At 35.2% G+C, this 19,313-nt stretch overlaps 3 protein-coding genes across 7 annotated transcripts; 2 read left to right on the plus strand and 1 right to left on the minus strand.

Moving 5' to 3' along the window:
• Nucleotides 1-692: 692 nt before the first annotated feature.
• Nucleotides 693-4,226, plus strand: LOC111882359 (oligouridylate-binding protein 1B). Its single transcript, XM_023878722.2, has 12 exons — nucleotides 693-900; nucleotides 1,814-1,875; nucleotides 2,057-2,159; nucleotides 2,263-2,339; nucleotides 2,405-2,466; nucleotides 2,548-2,635; nucleotides 2,735-2,810; nucleotides 2,902-2,932; nucleotides 3,006-3,128; nucleotides 3,200-3,285; nucleotides 3,376-3,552; nucleotides 3,634-4,226. The coding sequence occupies exons 1-12, from the start codon at nucleotides 796-798 to the stop codon at nucleotides 3,928-3,930; spliced, it is 1,287 nt and encodes a 428-aa protein (XP_023734490.1). The 5' UTR covers nucleotides 693-795; the 3' UTR covers nucleotides 3,931-4,226.
• A 5,089-nt stretch (nucleotides 4,227-9,315) lies between these two features.
• On the plus strand, nucleotides 9,316-12,958 carry LOC111882370 (protein PHYTOCHROME-DEPENDENT LATE-FLOWERING). 3 transcript variants are annotated; one of them, XM_023878729.3, is made up of 11 exons: nucleotides 9,316-9,745; nucleotides 10,159-10,201; nucleotides 10,299-10,363; nucleotides 10,434-10,517; nucleotides 10,604-10,684; nucleotides 10,764-10,913; nucleotides 10,993-11,558; nucleotides 11,630-11,853; nucleotides 11,930-12,072; nucleotides 12,139-12,177; nucleotides 12,316-12,958. In XM_023878729.3, the coding sequence occupies exons 1-11, from the start codon at nucleotides 9,593-9,595 to the stop codon at nucleotides 12,856-12,858; spliced, it is 2,091 nt and encodes a 696-aa protein (XP_023734497.2). In that variant the 5' UTR covers nucleotides 9,316-9,592; the 3' UTR covers nucleotides 12,859-12,958. The 3 variants fall into 3 exon arrangements, with proteins under 3 accessions (XP_023734497.2, XP_042756457.1, XP_023734503.2); XM_042900523.2 differs by having other exon boundaries at nucleotides 12,149-12,177; nucleotides 12,316-12,486; XM_023878735.3 differs by lacking the exon at nucleotides 12,139-12,177.
• A 63-nt stretch (nucleotides 12,959-13,021) lies between these two features.
• LOC111882384 (25.3 kDa vesicle transport protein) lies at nucleotides 13,022-14,920 on the minus strand. 3 transcript variants are annotated; one of them, XM_023878761.3, is made up of 6 exons: nucleotides 14,687-14,920; nucleotides 14,067-14,269; nucleotides 13,829-13,989; nucleotides 13,600-13,746; nucleotides 13,426-13,502; nucleotides 13,022-13,327 (listed from the first exon to the last, which is right to left on the minus strand). In XM_023878761.3, exons 2-6 carry the CDS (start codon nucleotides 14,252-14,254, stop codon nucleotides 13,244-13,246), a joined length of 657 nt encoding a protein of 218 aa, XP_023734529.1. In that variant the 5' UTR covers nucleotides 14,255-14,269; nucleotides 14,687-14,920; the 3' UTR covers nucleotides 13,022-13,243. The 3 variants fall into 3 exon arrangements, with proteins under 3 accessions (XP_023734529.1, XP_023734521.1, XP_023734515.1); XM_023878753.3 differs by having other exon boundaries at nucleotides 14,067-14,300; XM_023878747.3 differs by having other exon boundaries at nucleotides 14,067-14,380.
• Between the last annotated feature and the right edge of the window lie 4,393 nt (nucleotides 14,921-19,313).

Raw genomic sequence — 19,313 nt, forward strand, 5'->3', positions numbered from 1 at the left:
CTCTTTCTCTAATACTCATATCGTCTAGTTGTCAGTGTGAAGGCAACCCAAAATGACCATGCTACTATCAAATCAAGTACATACCAATTATAATTATGAGTTTAGACATTTAATCCAACAAATATTACCACTATCGCCATCGCCACCACCGCCACCATTACTACCGTCGCCGCCACCATCACTACTATCACCCACCACCACTACTATCACCATTGGCACCACCACCACCACTACCACCATTGTTGCCACCATCGCTACTACCATCGTCGCCGCCGCCACTACCGAGTTTTACTTTTTTTATAATTTATATAATGTATCTTTACATATAAAATAGAAAATAAAGTAAAATTAAACAAAATAGACAGAAAAAGTAATTCTATCATTTTACATGAATTTTATTTTTATTTTCTGCAAACCAAACATAATTTATAATTAATTCTAATTTCATTTATTGTCAACCAAACGAAATATGAAATTAAATTCAAAATTTTTTTTCCAATTCAAATTGACAATCTGCAAGACAAACAACATAAAATCTTTTTACGATTAACCCTTAATTTAAAATAATTTAATGGTAATAGGAGAGGATAAGATGATGTTTTACTTTCACGAAAATAAGAAAATACTATCATTTTTCTAGTGTTGACTTTTGACTTTTTGTACTTCCCGTTTTATTTATTGGAGGGCCTTCCATTGTTCTTTCTCTCCCACTCACTATATTGAAACCCTAACTCCCAAATTTTACACAATTTTATCGATTCCAAAGGGGAGCAGATTAAATTCTCGAGAATAAAAATGCAACATCAGAGGCTGAAGCAACAACAGCAACAAGCATTGATGCAGCACGCTCTCCTTCAACAACAATCTCTTTATCATCCCGGCCTCTTAGCTCCTCCCCAGGTTCGCACGCACATTTTTCCGACTCTATAATGTGTCTTCACAGATACAAATGCTATGTTTTTGTATGTAAATGTCGTCAGTTGTGAGTTTAGGGTTCTGATTTCGTTTATTGATTATCAATTGATGATCGCGGGTATGGAAAATTTTGTTAGCCCCGTTAATTTCTAGGGAATTCGGATTACTTGCATGGTTTTTTATGAAATGTAACATTTTCAAATCGTTTTTTCTCTCAATCGAATTTTTCTGAGCATGTTGTCAATCTCTTATAACTTTGTGAAAATGACAAAATTTGAATTGTTTGTTATATTGAGGCTGTCAGATGTGAATTACAAGCTACATTGGTCTTCTATTCAGCTAGGCTATGATAGTTTACCTACTACAAAGATCGGTCCATGTATATCCAGTCATATTCCCATTTTGTTAGACAGTTGAATGATGTATTACGTAAACATCATGGGTGTACTATGTAATTCACTTTTTCCACCAGCTTCACATGCCATCAATGATGCATCTTGTTTAAAGTGGAATTGATATAGTTGCTATTAGTGTGTTTTAACTGTCTCATTTGTTTCTCCATCTTTGGTATAAGTGCTAAATCTTCTTGCTTGCTCCACTAGATATCATTGTTGAAATGAACTTTACTGCTCCTAGTCTATGCTAAAATAAGTAACACCTTTAATGCTGTTGAAATGAACTTTGCTGCTCCTATTCTATACCAAAGATAATCCAAGGATTGTTATTACAAAATGACTCACATGCTCCTTGAATTTTGGTACTTTGAAAAGACCAGTTCAAATTTCCTGGAAACGATTTTCTCTACTTCTAGCTACTGGGATTCTTTTTTCTTTTTTTATATAAATCTTAGCTTTTTCTATCATAACTTTTTTTTTCTTTCACTTTTTCCATTTTGCAGATTGAGCCAATTCCAAGCGGAAATCTGCCTCCTGGGTTTGATCCAAATACATGCCGCAGTGTGTGAGTGGTTTACAAACAATTGTGTACTTTATTTTTCTTCTTTTCCTATAAACAGCATGAAAGCCTTGTAATACTCTCATTATAGTGTACACCTGAAGTACACAATGCTTGTATTGTTAATTTGTTATTGCCTTATTCATAAATGGAAGATTCTTTAGCTAAAATTATTTCTTGAATGCAGGTATGTGGGTAATATTCATACACAAGTTACTGAACCACTTCTTCAAGAGGTTTTCGCAAGCACTGGTCCTGTTGAAGGCTGCAAACTCATAAGAAAAGATAAAGTAAATGGGATTGGGAAATATGACAAATAATGTTTATTCTTTTTAAGTTTTATATAATTAGCTACACAGATAATAACATCTCTTGTTCTTTTTTACCACTCAGTCATCTTATGGATTCATCCACTACTTTGACCGTAGATCAGCTGCACTTGCTATAGTATCTCTAAATGGAAGGCATCTGTAAGTTTTTCATAATTCCTGTTTTTCACCTCAAAAAATCTATCTCTTATCAATTTCATCCACAGATTTGGACAGCCTATTAAAGTCAATTGGGCATATGCTAGTGGCCAGAGGGAGGATACCTCAGGTTTTACTTATTTTCACCTCTAACTAGTTACTCTTACTAAAACAGACAATTCATACGATAACATTACTACTTTTTTTTTAGGTCACTACAATATATTCGTAGGTGATCTTAGCCCTGAAGTTACAGATGCTATGCTGTTTGCTTGCTTCTCTGCCTATGCTAGTTGCTCGTAAGCACATCTCTCTCTCTCTCTCTCTCTCTCTCTCTCTCTCTCACACACACACACACACACTGATACACTTCTTGTGTGTGTTTGTGTTGATTCTAGGGATGCAAGGGTAATGTGGGACCAAAAAACGGGTCGTTCACGAGGTTTTGGGTTTGTTTCTTTTCGTGATCAACAGGTTAGTTTTTCAATTTTTGTATATTCCAAGTTTTTAATTTGAGTTTTGTATTGAACGAAGTTATGATCTGAGTTTGTTGATTCCTGTTTAGGATGCTCAAAGTGCTATAAATGACTTAACCGGTAAGACTGATGAGAAACATTAATTCCTTCCATGATTAAATATTTATCAAAAAACAAAAATGTAACTTTTCAGGTAAGTGGCTTGGGAGTAGGCAAATACGCTGCAACTGGGCCACAAAAGGTGCTGGTACTAGTGATGAAAAACAAGCTTCAGATTCCTCCAAAAGTGTAGTCGAGTTAACTAATGGAACTTCAGGTATTAATGTGTTATATATAAATATATAATAATCAATAATTAATAAATAGTAATATTTTCTTATTTTGCAGAGGATGGTAAAGAGCTTGGTAACAGTGAAGCACCCGAGAATAACCCACAGTACACAACTGTTTTTGTTGGCAACCTTGCCCCCGAAGTAAGTAATTATTTTATTATATTATATTATTATTGAGACAAAACGAGAATAAAGAAATAACAAAATAAATTGAAATTAAAATGATTACAGGTGACTCAGCTTGAGCTTCATCGGCATTTCCATTCGATTGGTGCGGGTGTGATTGAGGAAGTGAGACTGCAACGCGATAAAGGATTTGGTTTTGTGAGATACAGTAATCACGGGGAGGCCGCTCTCGCTATTCAAATGGGTAACACACAGTCCGTTTTATATGGTAAACAAATTAAGGTATGTATTTTTTTATTTTCATTTTAAAAAAATAATATTTAATACCCGAATATTATATATAATATTTGTTGATTTTTGTAGTGTTCATGGGGAAGCAAGCCGACGCCTCCGGGGACGAGTTCAAATCCATTACCAGAACCGGCACCTGCACCGATGCTATCGGCGGTTGATTTGTTGGCGTATGAGCGACAGCTGGCGATGAGTAAGATGGGATTGGGTGTGGGAGGGGTGCATGGTCCGCCTATGATGGGGCAGCATCCTTTTAAACAAATGGGAATGGGAATGGGAATGGGTGGTGCTGCCGGAGCAAGTCAGGCCATATATGACGGTGGTTTTCAGAGCATTGCTGCCGCCCAACAACTCATGTATTATCAGTGAGTCACTCACTACTGCTGTTGACCTTTCTTTCTTTTTTTAAATCTCGCTGGCCTTTACACGTGCCTTTGCAGATATTGTTTTTGAGTTTTTTAGGAGGCTTTGCGTTCTTTTTTTTTTTTTTAAAATGTCTCCTGATTGGGAGATTGTTGTCGTATTTCTATGTTGATACATACCATGTAATGTTTAATTTTACCTGTTTAATCAGTCATCGTTTGTGCTAATTATATTGTCAAAACCTAACTAAACTGTGGTTATACATTTATGGTTGAAATGACCAAAATGCCATTACTACTGCAGCTTCATTTGTTGTATTCCTGCTATCATAGCAATGCATCTCATGCTAAAAAAATAATAGATTTTGGAAGTTGGATGCAAAAAACAAACTCTTTAAATTACCACTGCATATTTAGAATTAGCAAAAAGTCCATGGAATAGCATGGTAATTTACAGTTATTGTTAACCATCTTTTTAGATCGATGCAATCTAGGATCTGGCCATCTGACACTTAGTGCTGGCTTTAGATCAGGATTAGCCATCAGGTTCTGGTGTTAGATCTCAGGTTAGTAGATCAATCATCAGAGCTTGGGGCTAGATCTAGATTTGTTCTGTGGTGTAATTATTGCTAGTAAGTTTCCCTCTTGAATCCTAGTCTCAATCACAAAAAAAATCGTTAGAATTGCCCTGGAACATGTGCCCCAGGAATAGGTTCCAATGATGAAGTCAAATCGGTATGGAATAAGGAGATGGTTTCTCCTAGCTAGAGAGAACCATCATGGTCTAGAGAGAATGTATGTGTGAAGGAGAGAAAGGGCTAAAGTTTGGAGATTAGAGATCCCTCTACACGGCGGAGGGAGGGCTTTATTTATAGCTAATGAAGGAACAAAGAGAAGACCATAAAGTGTTGTCCAACTTAGCCAAACATTATGTCGCTCGGCTAGTGCTTGGCAGGTGTTGCTTTGCTCGGCTCAACACATGTCATATTCAGCTTAGCAAGTTCAATCACCTTAGTTAGGTTATGTTAATGGACCTAACACCAAGGTCCTACTAATGGATCTAACACCAAGGTGATTAGACTTGACAAGTTTAATCACCTTGGTTAGGTCATGAGTAAGAGAGTGTTTGAGATTTTATTTTGAAGTTGAAAATGACTTTTGCCAAAAAGAACTTATTGACTTATGAATGTGGGCAAATGAGTTTTTAAAAAAATATTTGAATTAGTTTTTTAGTAGCAAAAGCCAATAAGGCAATAAGTTAAAAACGTGTTTGGCTGTACATTTTCTTTTGTTTGTTTTTTTTATCCTAATAAGTTATAAGTCATTTAAAAAAGTCACAATTTGTTACTTCTTGAAAACTCTTTTTTAAAAGCTAAACAAAAAGGAGTTTAAAAGTCCTTATTAAATAACATTTTTTTTGGTCTATTAGTTTAACCCAACCAACGTGGTTGAACTTGCCACGATGAACATCACTGATCAAACAAGACAACATTTTCCGAAAAGAGCAACACTTGTCGAGGAGAGCAACAATAATCGAGTAGCACAAAAATGGATGAGTTGTTCAACCCTTTATAGTCTCCTCATTGTTTTGCCTTATAAATAAAGCCCTCTCTTTACCATGTGGAGGGATCTCCATCTCTATACTTTATTCTTTTCTCTCCCTCATACATACACCCTCTTTAAACCAAGATGGTTCTTTCCAACCTGGAGAATCCATCTTTTTATTCCATATTAATTTGACTTGATTGTAAGCGCTCGCTCTCGGGGCACATGCTTTGCAGCGGTTCTAACGATCTTTTTTTATGATTCTGACCAGGATTTAAGACAAGAATTCACTAGCAATCATTACACCCTGAAACCAAATCTAGATATAGCACTAAGACCTAATGAATGATCCAAATCTAACACCACGTGTGATGACTAATAATGATACACATCCAACATTAAGACATGATGATTTGATCCTAGATTGCATCATATATAATCCATAACCTTACTGATGACGAATCGACAATGGAAACAATTAATTATGTACCAAATATTCCCTCAAGCCATAAATGAAGAAGCCTTACACATCTATTGTGTGTCGTACTATAACTGTTTTAATCTAGATTTAAACCATATTCATTATCATTAAGTAAACAACAAAATGTCCGGCAAATTGGGTTGTACTTATTATTTTGGGATCCACTCATCCTTAAGAATTCAATAATATCAAGTAGAGGCCACTAGACCTGACAATAGAGAGGGTTTGGAGCGGAGCGGCCTTGATCCAAAACCGTTAAACACTTTTCAATTGATGATCCAAACCCGATTCGTAACCCGCAGGGTTTTGAATGATTAAATCCATACCCTTATTCACTGGATCAACGCATTTCAACATTTTTACCCAACCCATTTACAATATTAAGTTTAGGCTATAATTATGCATTAAAACACATACAACATGATCACTAAAACCAAACAATATTCATTCCACAATAAACTTCAATTACAACTATACTTTATTGGAGTCAATTTTAATACATAACAAACAATTGGAATCGATTTCAAATATTCCAGAGTTGATTATATTAGAATGTTAGAAAACAAACCTGATTGTGGATTGTGGAATTAATGCTGCTTACTCAATTGCAACATTTTCTTCTTGTTCTTGAATCTTGATTGAAGCATTTTTATTTGTTTCTCTTGAGTCTTGATTGTGGAATATTGATTTCACAGTCAAATTCAAAGATTATAGAGTCGATTATATTGGGAGTCGACTGCAATCAACCGTTTGGATTAGGAAGAAAAATTGAGGTGGAACTTTAGCAGTCTAACTCCTCGACTCTTGAACATGAAGATTGATAAATGTATTATAACTTATAAATAATAAATTTATATTTCAAAATTTTAGATGAGCCAGGTCATAAATGGACCAGATCGATAATGATCCATATCCAACCTTTTTAATAAAAGGGTTAACGGGTAAACAAATATAAAATATGATCCAAACCCATTAATTTTGCACGTGTTTGGAACGGATCGGAGTCTAATCCCGCTCCATTGTCAAGTCTAGATGCCACATGTCTTTGTTTGATCGTTTGAAGTACGATTGATAAATTCGGTTAAACATTTTTGCAAACCAATTCAGTCGAATTATTAATCTTTATAGTATTGATAAAAGTCATTAAACTAATGTATTATTTATTTATTTTTATTGGGCCAAATCAAACTGATACAAAGGAATATATTATGTTTTGGTGTTAAAATCGATTCCAACTATATTTCAAAACGAATATCTTTTTCAATTAATGTCAATACTCGATAGATAGTAACACATAAAAATGGTGTTATACTCTTCTTTTTCACGTCAAAACACCAAACTTCTTTTTACTTTTACACGTGAAATGTTATAATTTAACAAAAAAATAAAGATTAAATTTATAACAAATATCATTATAAAAATCTTATTGGGAGCTTTAAAATGAACTTAAAAGTGGTATTAAATTACATATTATAATTGTTGTATTTCTATAACATAACAAAATTAAAAATAAATTATTTTATATATTAAAGAGTAAATTATATGAAAGGTCCTTTAACTTTACAGTTTTTCTCTAAAATGGTCCTTACGGATTTTTTTTTCGTGAGATGATCCTTACAAAGCAAACGTTGCACATAAATGACACTTACGACTAACTTGGTTAACATATTTTGTTAACTGTATGTGAAAAGACGAAAATGTCCTTTGTTTTTATTTAATTATTTATTTTTTTAAGAAAAAGTTTGGCCCATCCACCATACCTCTCTCTCTCTCTCTCTCTCTCTCTCTCTCTCTCTTCTTCTTCTTCTTCTTCTTCTTCTTCTTCTTCTTCTTCTTCTTCTTCTTCTTCTTCTTCTTCTTCTTCCTCCTCCTTGAGTTGGCCATACATGTAAAAGCTATTGACTTTTCGAAGCTATTTCTTTATCTATAAATTATAACCCTTTCCTGTAGAGAATGTTGATCGATCACATCAGGATAAAGTCAAGTATTATTATGGAAGTGAGAAGAATGAACATGAAGATGAGCGCTCATGAAAGAAGGATGACAATGATATCAAAATCGAAAACTAGGAGTGACAATTTCAGTTTGGAATCAATGATGGTGTTGGTAGGAAAAAAATAAAGGTGTTTTGGATATGTGTTTATATATGTGTTTGGATTGATCTAGTTTCGATTGAAATCAGGAGGGATTTCAAGGTCCGATTTTCAAGCTCAAATTTCAGGGGTTAAAGGAGATGGATATGAAAGTAGGTCCGACGGAAGTGACAATATCGAAGGTTCGTTCGATGACGATTTCACGGGTTTCACACACACATATGCTTCATATTCTTTTTATTATCTGTTTTCGTTTTCTTTTTTCTACAATGCATTGTCACTATCACTAAGTCGTTGCTGCAACTATCTTGTTACCAATCCCTTGTTGAACAACCTCCACCGTCACCACTCTTCCTTTTGCCAAAAATTCTCTGGTTACTACTATAAACACTAAGCAGTTACAATAACATGGAAGAAGGAAAACTGATCTAGGGTTAGGGAGAAACATATGAGAGAGAGAGAGAGATAGAGAGAGAGAGAGAGAGAGAGAGTATGGCGAAGATGGTGGACTCCCGTGGTGAGATGAAAAGGTCCGGTGAAATATGGAGGAGGGTGGTAATGAAGTTGAGTCCAGATAGTCGACAAGACAACACTCAACTCTATAGTTTTTTTGCCTCACGGTTCAGGTTTTAGAACACTACTCCAACATATGTTTTGATTTCAGATTTCTAATTTATGTAATAGGTGTTGATTTCTTCATCTGTTCTTGAGTACAAGAAGTGGAGGGAAGAAGAAATGACTTGCACAACCAAGGGTTTTCAATTTGGGGAATACGTCACTTGTTCCTATATCAGATCTTGCAAGCATTTTGGAGAAATTATTAAAAGTGAGAGATAAGAGATTAATTATGAAGTTGCCTAGAATGGTGATGTTCAGTTGACACATGCAAATATTAGTTTTGCTGAAAGGGAATTTGGTTAGGCAATGAACTGATCTTCAAACGGGTTTGTGTGTATGCATGTGTATGTGTGTGTGTGTGAGAGAGAGAGAGCGAAAGAGAGAGAGAGAGAGAGAGAGAGAGAGATCATTTATGTGCAAAAAAACAAAGGGTATTTTCATAATTTACGATCACTAAATAGAATTTGTTAACGGTGTTAGTCATAAGGACCATTTGTGTGCAAGATTAGCTCATTAGGAACCATCTTAGGAAAAAAAAAGTTTCATAAGGATCTTTTTAGAAAAAAACTGTAAAGCTAAAGGACTATTTATGTAATTTACTTTATATTAAAATAATAGATATATGTTTTATTTGTTTATTTTTAATTTTATTGGTCGTGGGATAAGTATGAAACTTGGGGGCGAAGGGGTGAAGAAAATACATGCAGAATCCAACTCTAAAATCCAAACATTAGTTGCATCACTCGCTCCTTTCAAAAACCCCAAATCGCCCATCAAATTTAAATCTCGGACCTTTCCGCCATCTATGGCGACGATGTTGTAATTACGAACCCTCATACGGTTTTCATCGCCGGGGTTTATCGATCCATTTGTGAAACACTCCGATCACAACTGACCAATATAGTTTTTTCCCCTCCAATTTCCGTATTACAATGGCGGTTTCTTTCAAGGTGTCAAAGAAAGGTACCCGATTTCGCCTAAAACCCAAACCTGAATCCCCTTCTTCTGCTCTAGATGACAACCACAAAGTTGATGCTCCTCCTCAACTTCCTCATATTCAACCCCCTAGTACGCGAAAGAGATCGGTATATAGATTATTCTTTCCCTGGTTAAATTAAGTATCAGTTAACGTTCATTTAGAGAGGATCGTAACTGGTTTGTGTTATATTGTACTCTGTCCCACAGAGGTTTTTGCCCAAAATTTATTAGTATAGAGACATTTAATCGATTTGAATCATTGGACGTATGAATTGCTCCAAGTATCTAGTATCTATTTTGTTTGAATAGATTGTATAGAATATAGTAATATATCTTGCGTGCATGAATTTCAGTAAAACTCCCTTCTCACTGACATGCTTATACGTTACGATCTAGCAAAATTGATGGATTATTAGAAAGTTTATACATGATAGTAGTATGCGTTCCACCATTTATAATTTTGCAATTCAAACAATTTTGTGAAAGATCAATAATGAAAGCTACATTATTCTTTATACAGGTTGATGACACCGAGGATGATGACGATATTGCTGGAATTTTAGGTATTTTGGCATCATGAAATATTTACTTGCATTCTTTCTTTAAAACTATTTCCCTTTGCGGATATGTTTCTCTAAATTTCCATTTTATGTTTCTTAGATGCAGAAGTATCCTTTATATTAAACATCTTCCCAGATGGATATACAATCAAAAACCCATCTGAGGTTTGTTTTGGAATCTTTAACTTATATTACATTCCATTTACTACTAACTCCTTTCTGCATGTACTTTTAGGGTAACATTGTCCATCAAAATGCTATACAAAATGACCCAAAGCTTTTGTTCCCTTATGATAGGACATCTGAAAATCTGTTTGCAGTAAGTATTTTGTTTTAACTGTATTCATATTGAAGTAACTTTTCCTTTCATTCCTTTCATTAATTACTTCTCTTGTATACTTGAAGGCAATCGAATGTGGTAGACTTCCTGCATATTTTTTGGATGATATACCTTTCAAATTCAGTAATGGAGCAGTTGTGTGCGAGGCAAGTAATCATAATTCATACTTTTTTTTTTTTATTTAAAAAAAGTTTCCATTTTTTCTGAAAGTATGAATTATTGAAGGTGCGAGACTACCGTGAACAAGGAGTTAATGGTCTTTCTACAGTTGTTACTCCATGTATTACCAAAGTATCTCTTAAGATGTCATTGAATAATGTGGTGAAAGATATGGATCAGTTTTCTGATAGTTCTTGGACATATGGTGATTTATTGGTAAACATTCGATACACTTACCAATTTCTTTAAAAGAAATACGCGAGAATCTAACATTTAATTCAAAATTGGATTCCAGGAAGCGGAGTCGCGGATATTAAAAGCCCTAAAACCAATACTTTGTCTAGACCCGACTCCAAACTTAAACAGACTCTGTAAGGAGCCAACTTCCTTAAAGCTAAATCTGAATATTCCTGATATAAGAAAGAAGAGAGATGAAGTTGTTACTGTATCTGAGAATCAGATACAGGGGAAGCTTGATAATGTGAATGTTCCAGAAAAGAGGCCCAAAACCAGTGATAGTTTAAGCTTGATTATGCCTCCTGTTCATGGTCAGAAGGGAAATGAAGATGGCAAGTTGTCTTCCATGGGGAATGTAAATAAGAGAGCTAGTTCAAAGTCAAATCATACATCTGTTTATACCAATAAAAAACAACGGATATCATCACACATGGATGATATTAATGCACCTGAATCCCGCTGGAAAAACATGCCTGTGAAACAAGAGCCAGTTGGCGGCACGCAGCGGCACCACCATGGACAAGTGGTGGCAATAAGTGGAGTAGGGTTTTCTTTTAATGTTGGAAAAGAGATTGATAAAAGTGTGTTTGATAGGTTTTCCAAACTCCAGATGTTGGGTGCAAGGTATCACTGGTTAAGTGGTTTTTCTGTCTCTGAATTATATATATATATTTGATGTATTGCTACTGTTTCAGGGTTGGGCCCAATAGAAAAAAGAAGAATATGGATGGATACAAAAGAAGTACAAGTTTTTCTATTCCACAGCTGTTTGATTGTCTTTTGAATGATGATGATAACGACAACAGTTTGAAAGATGAAACATGTAGAATGCCGCTGTCCATGTCACTTGTGGGTGGGAGCATGAACGTTTGCAAGACTAGGGTTTTGAAGTTCGTGAAGGCTGGTTATGTGTCACAAGGTTACTACAAATTTTTTACTTAAGTAGTAGCCCTTAATTATTATATGATTTGTTCATCATTTATTTATTTATTCAGAATGTGGATTGGTTCCCAAGTTGAGAACTAGACTAATGTTATCCCAAAAAACAAGTTGTGGCACTGTCGCAGTGCATTATGGTGAGCTCGATGATTCTGATGACTTGGCAGAAGAATCACTTCTTCATACACTTCCAAATACAGTGAGTAATTTCTTTTTTTTTTGGTTTTAAATTTTATTTAATTGACATCATTCTGAGTTACAACAGCATACTGCAGACTTGTTTGCAGCCGAGTTCTGCTCTCAGGTATGTATGTCATCGAGTTCATGACATTTTTATAAAATAGCAACGTGCTTACATGTTTCTACCCATAATAGATATATGCAACTCATAATAATTTTTCTTTAGAATTTACGCAAATTGTTTATAAATTTGTTGATGCAGATGTTACGTGAAGGTCATCATGTAGAAGGTGACCATGTCCAGGGTGGTCAACCCAACACTAGTCCTGGACTGTTGGTCAAAACTGAGATTCATCCAATTCTTGAATCTGAACAACAATCATCTCTTTATCATCAACAACACCTCCAAATATCATCAAATCCAGTGCCTCATTTGAATTCAAACATTCACCACTTAGGTGATTATAAGGGGTTGCCACCACAACTTCAGATTTTACACCAACAGCAACAAGCTCAAAATCAGAAGAAGATGATGATGATGATGATGGGAATGGGGCAACTAACACAAGAACAGGCTGCTGCTATCATGGCTAACAGGATGATACTCGAAACTAAAACACATGTTACTGGAGGGCAATCTGGTAATATCAATGGTTTTCCAGTGATGGGTCGTCATGGTATTGGTATGAATTCTATGCAAAGGAACCCGTATATGAACCAGTTGCATTTACAATCACTTGCTTTGCCACCTCCGTCTATTGGAATGCCACATCACCCTCATACGAGTGGTAGGATGGATTTGTAAAAAGCTATGCAACTTTTTGACAAGTACATTTGTAGGTCAAAATGATAATAACTCGAATGCTTGGTTCAATATACTATAAATAAAGTTTGGATTGTTTTCATGTTTGCTTTGCTTTTGTTGCAATTATATAGTATTTAATACTTACTGTTAAATAGAAGGGATATGTTGAGAATAAATTTAAAAGAGTTTGATAAAAAAAACATTATATAAGAACAAATTCATGTAAAAACCTATGCAAAAGTAAATACTTGTCGGTGAAATGTAAAAACAAAAAAATTCCATTCTAAGGTGCAAATGGATAAGCAGCAGAAATTAACTTAAAACCCCTCTGTAAATGGAACTAATTAAAAATGGAAGAACATTTCCATGCCAATGCCATGAATTATCACCATATCTTCCCTTTGAGCCAGAACAGTACGATAACAACTCCAAGGACAATTGCAACAGGTGCCCACTTCTTGATCAAAGCCTACACACACACACACACACACAAAACAGAAGGTGTTAACATTTACACCCCAAAATTATATTATTCAAGAATCAAGATCTCATCAAACTATAACCAACCTGTCGATTTAAGTCTCTTGCTTTATCAGCATATACACGAGTATCTGATGTTAAACGGCTTGACATTTGACTCACCTCTGCAGTTTATGATTCAACAAATCTAATTTAGAACAAGAAATAATAGATTTTTCAACTAAGAACCCTAAAAATCAAGGCTAAAGAGAAAAAACTTACGGTCCAATTTTTCACCAACACCAAGAACTTCCTGCACATTACGAGTCATAATCTGGTGAACTTCATAGAGTTCATCATTCAACTTAGAAATGTTCCTCTGAGTTCTTGTGTCCTGATACAGTTTCTTAGTCCTCTGTATAAATGTATCTATTCAACAAATGGAAGAACAAAGTGTTAGTTAACATAAAGGGATTACTTGTAAATGAAATATAAAACAGGTAATGGTTACCAAATTTAATGAAGGCATATGGTCTTGCAGCAGTTTCAATTTGATTTTCATAACCTCGTTCAAACTCGTTCTTTAGATCTTCAAGATATTGGAAGGCAAGTTTCTTTGGATAAGCACGATCACACATTGTCAAATAACATACTCGCCCTTCAATTATATAGCTGATAAAACTAGGTTAAGGTAAGGGACAATTTGAAAGTAGAAAGGAGAAATCAAGTTTAAAGTAAATGAAGGATACTGGAAAACATAAGGGCCAGTTTCGATAGACATTCTTGAGGCTTCGTTTTGTCCCCTTGAAAGGTTCTTGAACAATGCCTTGACTTGCTGTTTGTAGAACTCTGCATCCTGCATATCACGCCCATCATCCAGTCCTTCAGCCAGAGGAAGGCCATCAGTGACACGGGCAATCATTGTCAGCTTCACCATCTTTACTTTGAGAAGCTATCAATCACACAAGCATTCGTTTACAGATCTGTCGTCAAGAGTTTTACAGCAGATTAAGCTAATAGAAATTTGTTTGAGATGCTAGCGCCAGTTCTTCACAAAGGCGCCCTATATGATTGAACGCTTAATAGATCAATCGTTTTGAAGGAAAAGAAATAGTAGTATCATCATTTAGACATGGAGAAAACCAAGATCAAACGAGCAGTTGAATCCGATCAAACACATTAGAGATTTAAAGAACAATTACGACCCAAGCAGCAAGGAATTAACCTTTATGGGTGAATCAGCATCGAGATCAAGCATATACTGATACTCAACTCGATTCAGATGAGTATAATTTCATATTCATCCGAGAAAAAATCTAATGCAAATAAGAATAGTTGAAACATATAGAATGAGAAACAGAAAAATTACCTGAATTATTCAAGTACTTATCATGCGTTTTGATGATCCAATCTATAGTGGATCGTATCTACGGATATAAAATTGATATACAACGAGAATGTTCAAAATCCTGAAAAATTGAATGGTAATCGAAGACGATAATAGGGTTTTTGAAAGGGCAATTGATATTTGGGGATACAGTAGGAGAACGACTCTACGAAGAAACGCAGAATACCGAAATACTAGTAAAACGCGAATTTCCAAAATGTGTTGCCATTCATTAAATTATTGTCTATTCGTTAAAGAATTTAATTTTCATATTTTGTCGATAAATAAAAAGCTTTTTCTTTTATTTTTTATTTTTTGAACTGAATACCCATTAGGTTGGTCATGTGTCGAGCTAGGGATGACAATGGGTACGGGTATACCGGGTTTCGTGTTCCCCATCCTCATCCTCATACCCGACCTCATCCCCATCGGGGATTAAAAATCTATCCCCATCCCCATCTCTAATGGGTAATCGGGGATTTTTCCCCGTTACAAAGTTTTGAACTTTTATGAAAAATAACTCATAATTATATACTAACCAACAAACAAAAACTAACAGAACTAATATAAAACATCATAATCACTGAATGTTTTCAAACACGAACAATAACATTCAAGATTACAAATTAAATCATTATTTGTAAAAAAAGACATAAAAAGTCTTCCCAAAACTATACGTTTGATTGTTAGAAAACCTTATTTATTCTAATGAACATTTGTTATGCATTATTAAAAATAAAAACACACACACACACACACACATATATATATATATATATATATATATATATATATATATATATATATATATATATATATATATATATATATCGGGTACCCATCGGGGCCGGTTTCAGGTACGGGTATGGGTACCCGACAGGTAAAACCATCCCCACTTTTTATATTCGGGTAATACCCATCCTCGTCCCCATCCCCGGTCAACCCGCGTTAGGGTTTCGGGTACCCGTTGGGTACGGGTTTTTTTGCCATCTCTATGTCAAGCTTGAGTATATAATTATTTTATTAGAAAAATACACAAGACATAATTCTTGTTTAGTTGTATACGATAAGAGAATTATGTTCTAAGACTTGACATATTCATCTTAAATGTATTATCAAGTTCTATCGTATTTATTGGCTATGTTCGGTCTTGGGGTTCACTAGGTATATTCGATATCACACATTTTCCGACGTTGTAGATTGGTGTTTTAGTTAGATCTCACTTCAAGAATGGGTACATGGTTTGATCTTCACCTTGATATTTTCAAATATGACTTCGTTGATATGACTTCAATGATGGTTGGTGTGGACTGTGGAGGACTTATGGCTAGAGGGTGTGGCCGCAGTTTGTACCACCTCAGTCGTGCACATCGTCCCGAGGCTATGGTTTTGTGTGGTTTTGGCTGCACTACGGCTCGAGAGGACCGCGACTCGTGATTGGTTGTTGAATCTTTGACCGTTGAACGGTCCTCTTTGTGCATTGATTTTTTTCTTCCTTTTTGCATTTCTTTCCTATATATACACATACATTTCATTTTTTTTTCAAAAAATACAAACCCTTCTCTCTCAAATTAAAAAAAATCACTAATCTCTCTAAAAAAATGTCATATTCTTCATCTTCTGAAGAATTTAAGACCATTTTTGATGCCGCTGTTGCGTGTGCTCAAATGGCGAAACAAATATATGATGCTTTATGCAATAACGCAGCTGCAAGTTCTCAACGGAGAACACGAATATATATTTTCAGAAATCGTGAAGAAGTCAACCAACATTTGGTACAAGACTATTTTCAAGAGAATGCCACTTATCAATGGTATTATTTTCGTAGACGCTTCAGAATGTTCAAAGGTTTATACAAAAGTATAGTTGAAGATGTAACGAATAAGTGCAGTTTTTTTTCAACAACGCTACGATGCTAGAGGTACACCTAGTTTCACTCCTTTACAAAAATGCACGGCCGCACTTCGTTAGTTAGCATATGACATTCCGCCTGATGCGTTAGACGAAGGTTTTAGGATGTCTGCTAGGACCGCACGAGACAGTCTCCACTATTTCTGCAAAACTGTGATTCAGTTTTATGGTCCTAAATATTTACGTAAGCCTACACGTAATGACATCTTGCAATTTCAAGCTCATCATGCTAGTGTGCATAGGTTTCCTGGAATGCTAGGAAACTTAGATTGTCTCCATTGGGCATGGGAAAATTGCCCTACGTCATATCATGGACAATTTACCCGAGATGATCATGGTCGCCCAACGGTCATACTTGAGGCAGCTGCATCACAAGATTTGTGGATTTGACATGCTTTTTTTTTGGTTCTCCTGGTTCGATTAACGACATCAACGTTCTTAATTGTTCACCTATATTTAATAACATATACGGTGGATCTACACCAGATTCTACTTTTGAAGTGCGTGGAACGCCAAATAAGTATGGTTATTATCTGGTCAATGAAATCTATCCTGAGTATGATGTGTTTGTTAAATCGTTTACGTGTCCACATAATTCTAGACGAAAAAAATTCACGAAAGCTCAAGAAAGAGCTAGGAAGGATGTTGAGCATGCTTTTGGAGCTTTGAAGAAACAGTGGTTCATATTGAAAGAAACAACAGTTAATTTAGGCGAGGAAAAACTTCAAGAAATCATGTATACATGTCTCATATTGCATAACATGATTATTGAAGACGAAGGAAGAGTGATATGTGCATTTGACGAGGAAGAACCCATACCAGAGACACAACCAATATAAATTAGTGGCGAAAAGTATATGAACAGGAGAACAGAGATACGTTACACTGAAAACATTTCAAAATCTTCGCAATGACTTAATGGAAAATATTTACGGGGTTCAAAATATTAACCTTAATTTGGATCCACCGGATAACTCCGAAGATGAGTTCTCGGAGAACGGTTTTTTGTAGTTTGCTTTAGTTTTTTTATTTGTGCTTTTTTAAGTTTCTAGGATTATTTTAATGTCATATGTGTGTTTTTCGGGTTTTTTTTTTGTTTTTGTTTTTTTTTTTGTTTTTTTAATGCAATGTAATGTTTTTTGAATTTTCAATGTAATGTTTTTTTATTATTTTCAAGTAATGAAAAATTATGTTTTTTATTAAAAAGAAGTTTTAAGTAAAATAGCTAAAAAAACAAAAAAGAAAAAAGAAAATAAAATTATGGCATCACTCCCTTGGTGTGGCAAGAAACCACCATTGTGTGGTAAAAAATGACGTGATGCTTATGTGGCTGTGACATCCCCAAAATCTCGGCCAGAAAAGACCGTTTTTCATTTATGCTTTAAAAATATTTTCAGAGTAAATCCTTTTGATTTGAAAGAGTTGCGGAATTTGTTCCCAAAAACAAAACATGATAAAACAATGTTTACCAAAACATTTCATAAAAGAAATGTATTTTTCATTATATAATCAAAACTCGGGGTGTCATGTTCCGATACAGACCAATAAGCATAAACGATAACATTACAAGTCATTCAACAAATATATACATATACAGACTTGTAAACAAAACAACTGATGGTTCATCCATCTCATGCCCTCGCGCCACTTTCTGTAATACAAATAAAACTGAGTGGGTCAGGCTTGGGAGCCTGGTGAGCATATAGGGTTTTCAACCCACAATAAATAATCATATTTAATTTTCACCAACCAACAATAACCCAATTACACATTCCCGTTATTCTCACTTTATGTCCCTAAAACAACTAACACAAGGGACCTAGTCTAAGAATATTTCATCGGGGCGACAACACATGCTTCGGGGGTACCTCAATAATATAAGTCAAATAAGGCAACCATGAGGGGGATGGAGTACAGCGAATGAACACCCAAGTTCATTAACACCTACAGGTGGCGAACCTGCTAATGTTTCCACAAGACTGTCTAGAATAGCCAGTGGTCGTCATCTAAACTCCGCTAGATGACTAAATCAAACAACAACGAGGCCTCTCATTTGTTTATTACACACCAACTATCTACCCATGTTCTACCCAACATATTAGTAGATAAAATATACATTTTTATACATAGTTTTGAAAACCTGTATAGCATGCTTTAAATCAGCACATAATCCACATAACAGATGAGGCACACACACATAACATATATCTCATAGAGAATAAATCATATCTATGAGATAGAAGAGAGTGAATACATATTCACACATATAAACAACAATATACTATACACATAGCACATATTTTATAGAAAATACTTAATATTTATGTGTTAAAAGAAGATAACTACACACTCACACTTATAAACAACAATATACTTAATACACTCGAACCAAACTTGTATTATTATCGTGTTTATGAAAGGTAGTATACACTCACTTGATCAGAAGATGATCGGACAGCACTACGACTTGCAGAAGTAGCAATCCTCAGCAGATCTGAAAGATCTTCACAAAAATCGAACTTCTCGCGGGCAGAGCTTCGGCTCGGGAACCGCACTTCTCGGGATCTTCGGGATCTCGGGACTTGCCTCGGGGCTCGAGAATAATACCGGGGCTTCGGGATATTTCTGGCATGCAAAACGATGCAAAACGGGAGAGAGAAGAGAAGAAATTGGCAAAAGACTCGGCTGCCTTCGGATC

This window comes from Lactuca sativa, chromosome 1, assembly GCF_002870075.4.
Source record: "Lactuca sativa cultivar Salinas chromosome 1, Lsat_Salinas_v11, whole genome shotgun sequence".
NCBI lineage: Eukaryota > Viridiplantae > Streptophyta > Magnoliopsida > Asterales > Asteraceae > Lactuca > Lactuca sativa.

Bases quoted from the DNA above. Each gene is read 5' to 3' on its own strand.
- LOC111882359 (XM_023878722.2), top strand. From the start codon at position 796: ATGCAACATCAGAGGCTGAAGCAACAACAGCAACAAGCATTGATGCAG. The intron at 2,160-2,262 runs GTAAATGGGATT...TTTACCACTCAG, and splicing joins AACTCATAAGAAAAGATAAA to TCATCTTATGGATTCATCCA. The intron at 3,286-3,375 runs GTAAGTAATTAT...AAATGATTACAG, and splicing joins TTGGCAACCTTGCCCCCGAA to GTGACTCAGCTTGAGCTTCA.
- LOC111882370 (XM_023878729.3), top strand. From the start codon at position 9,593: ATGGCGGTTTCTTTCAAGGTGTCAAAGAAAGGTACCCGATTTCGCCTA. The intron at 10,518-10,603 runs GTAAGTATTTTG...GTATACTTGAAG, and splicing joins CATCTGAAAATCTGTTTGCA to GCAATCGAATGTGGTAGACT. The intron at 11,854-11,929 runs GTTACTACAAAT...TTATTTATTCAG, and splicing joins GGCTGGTTATGTGTCACAAG to AATGTGGATTGGTTCCCAAG.
- LOC111882384 (XM_023878761.3), bottom strand. From the start codon at position 14,254: ATGGTGAAGCTGACAATGATTGCCCGTGTCACTGATGGCCTTCCTCTG. The intron at 13,747-13,828 runs GTAACCATTACC...TTTGTTGAATAG, and splicing joins ATATGCCTTCATTAAATTTG to ATACATTTATACAGAGGACT. The intron at 13,503-13,599 runs GTAAGTTTTTTC...CATAAACTGCAG, and splicing joins TGTTGGTGAAAAATTGGACC to AGGTGAGTCAAATGTCAAGC.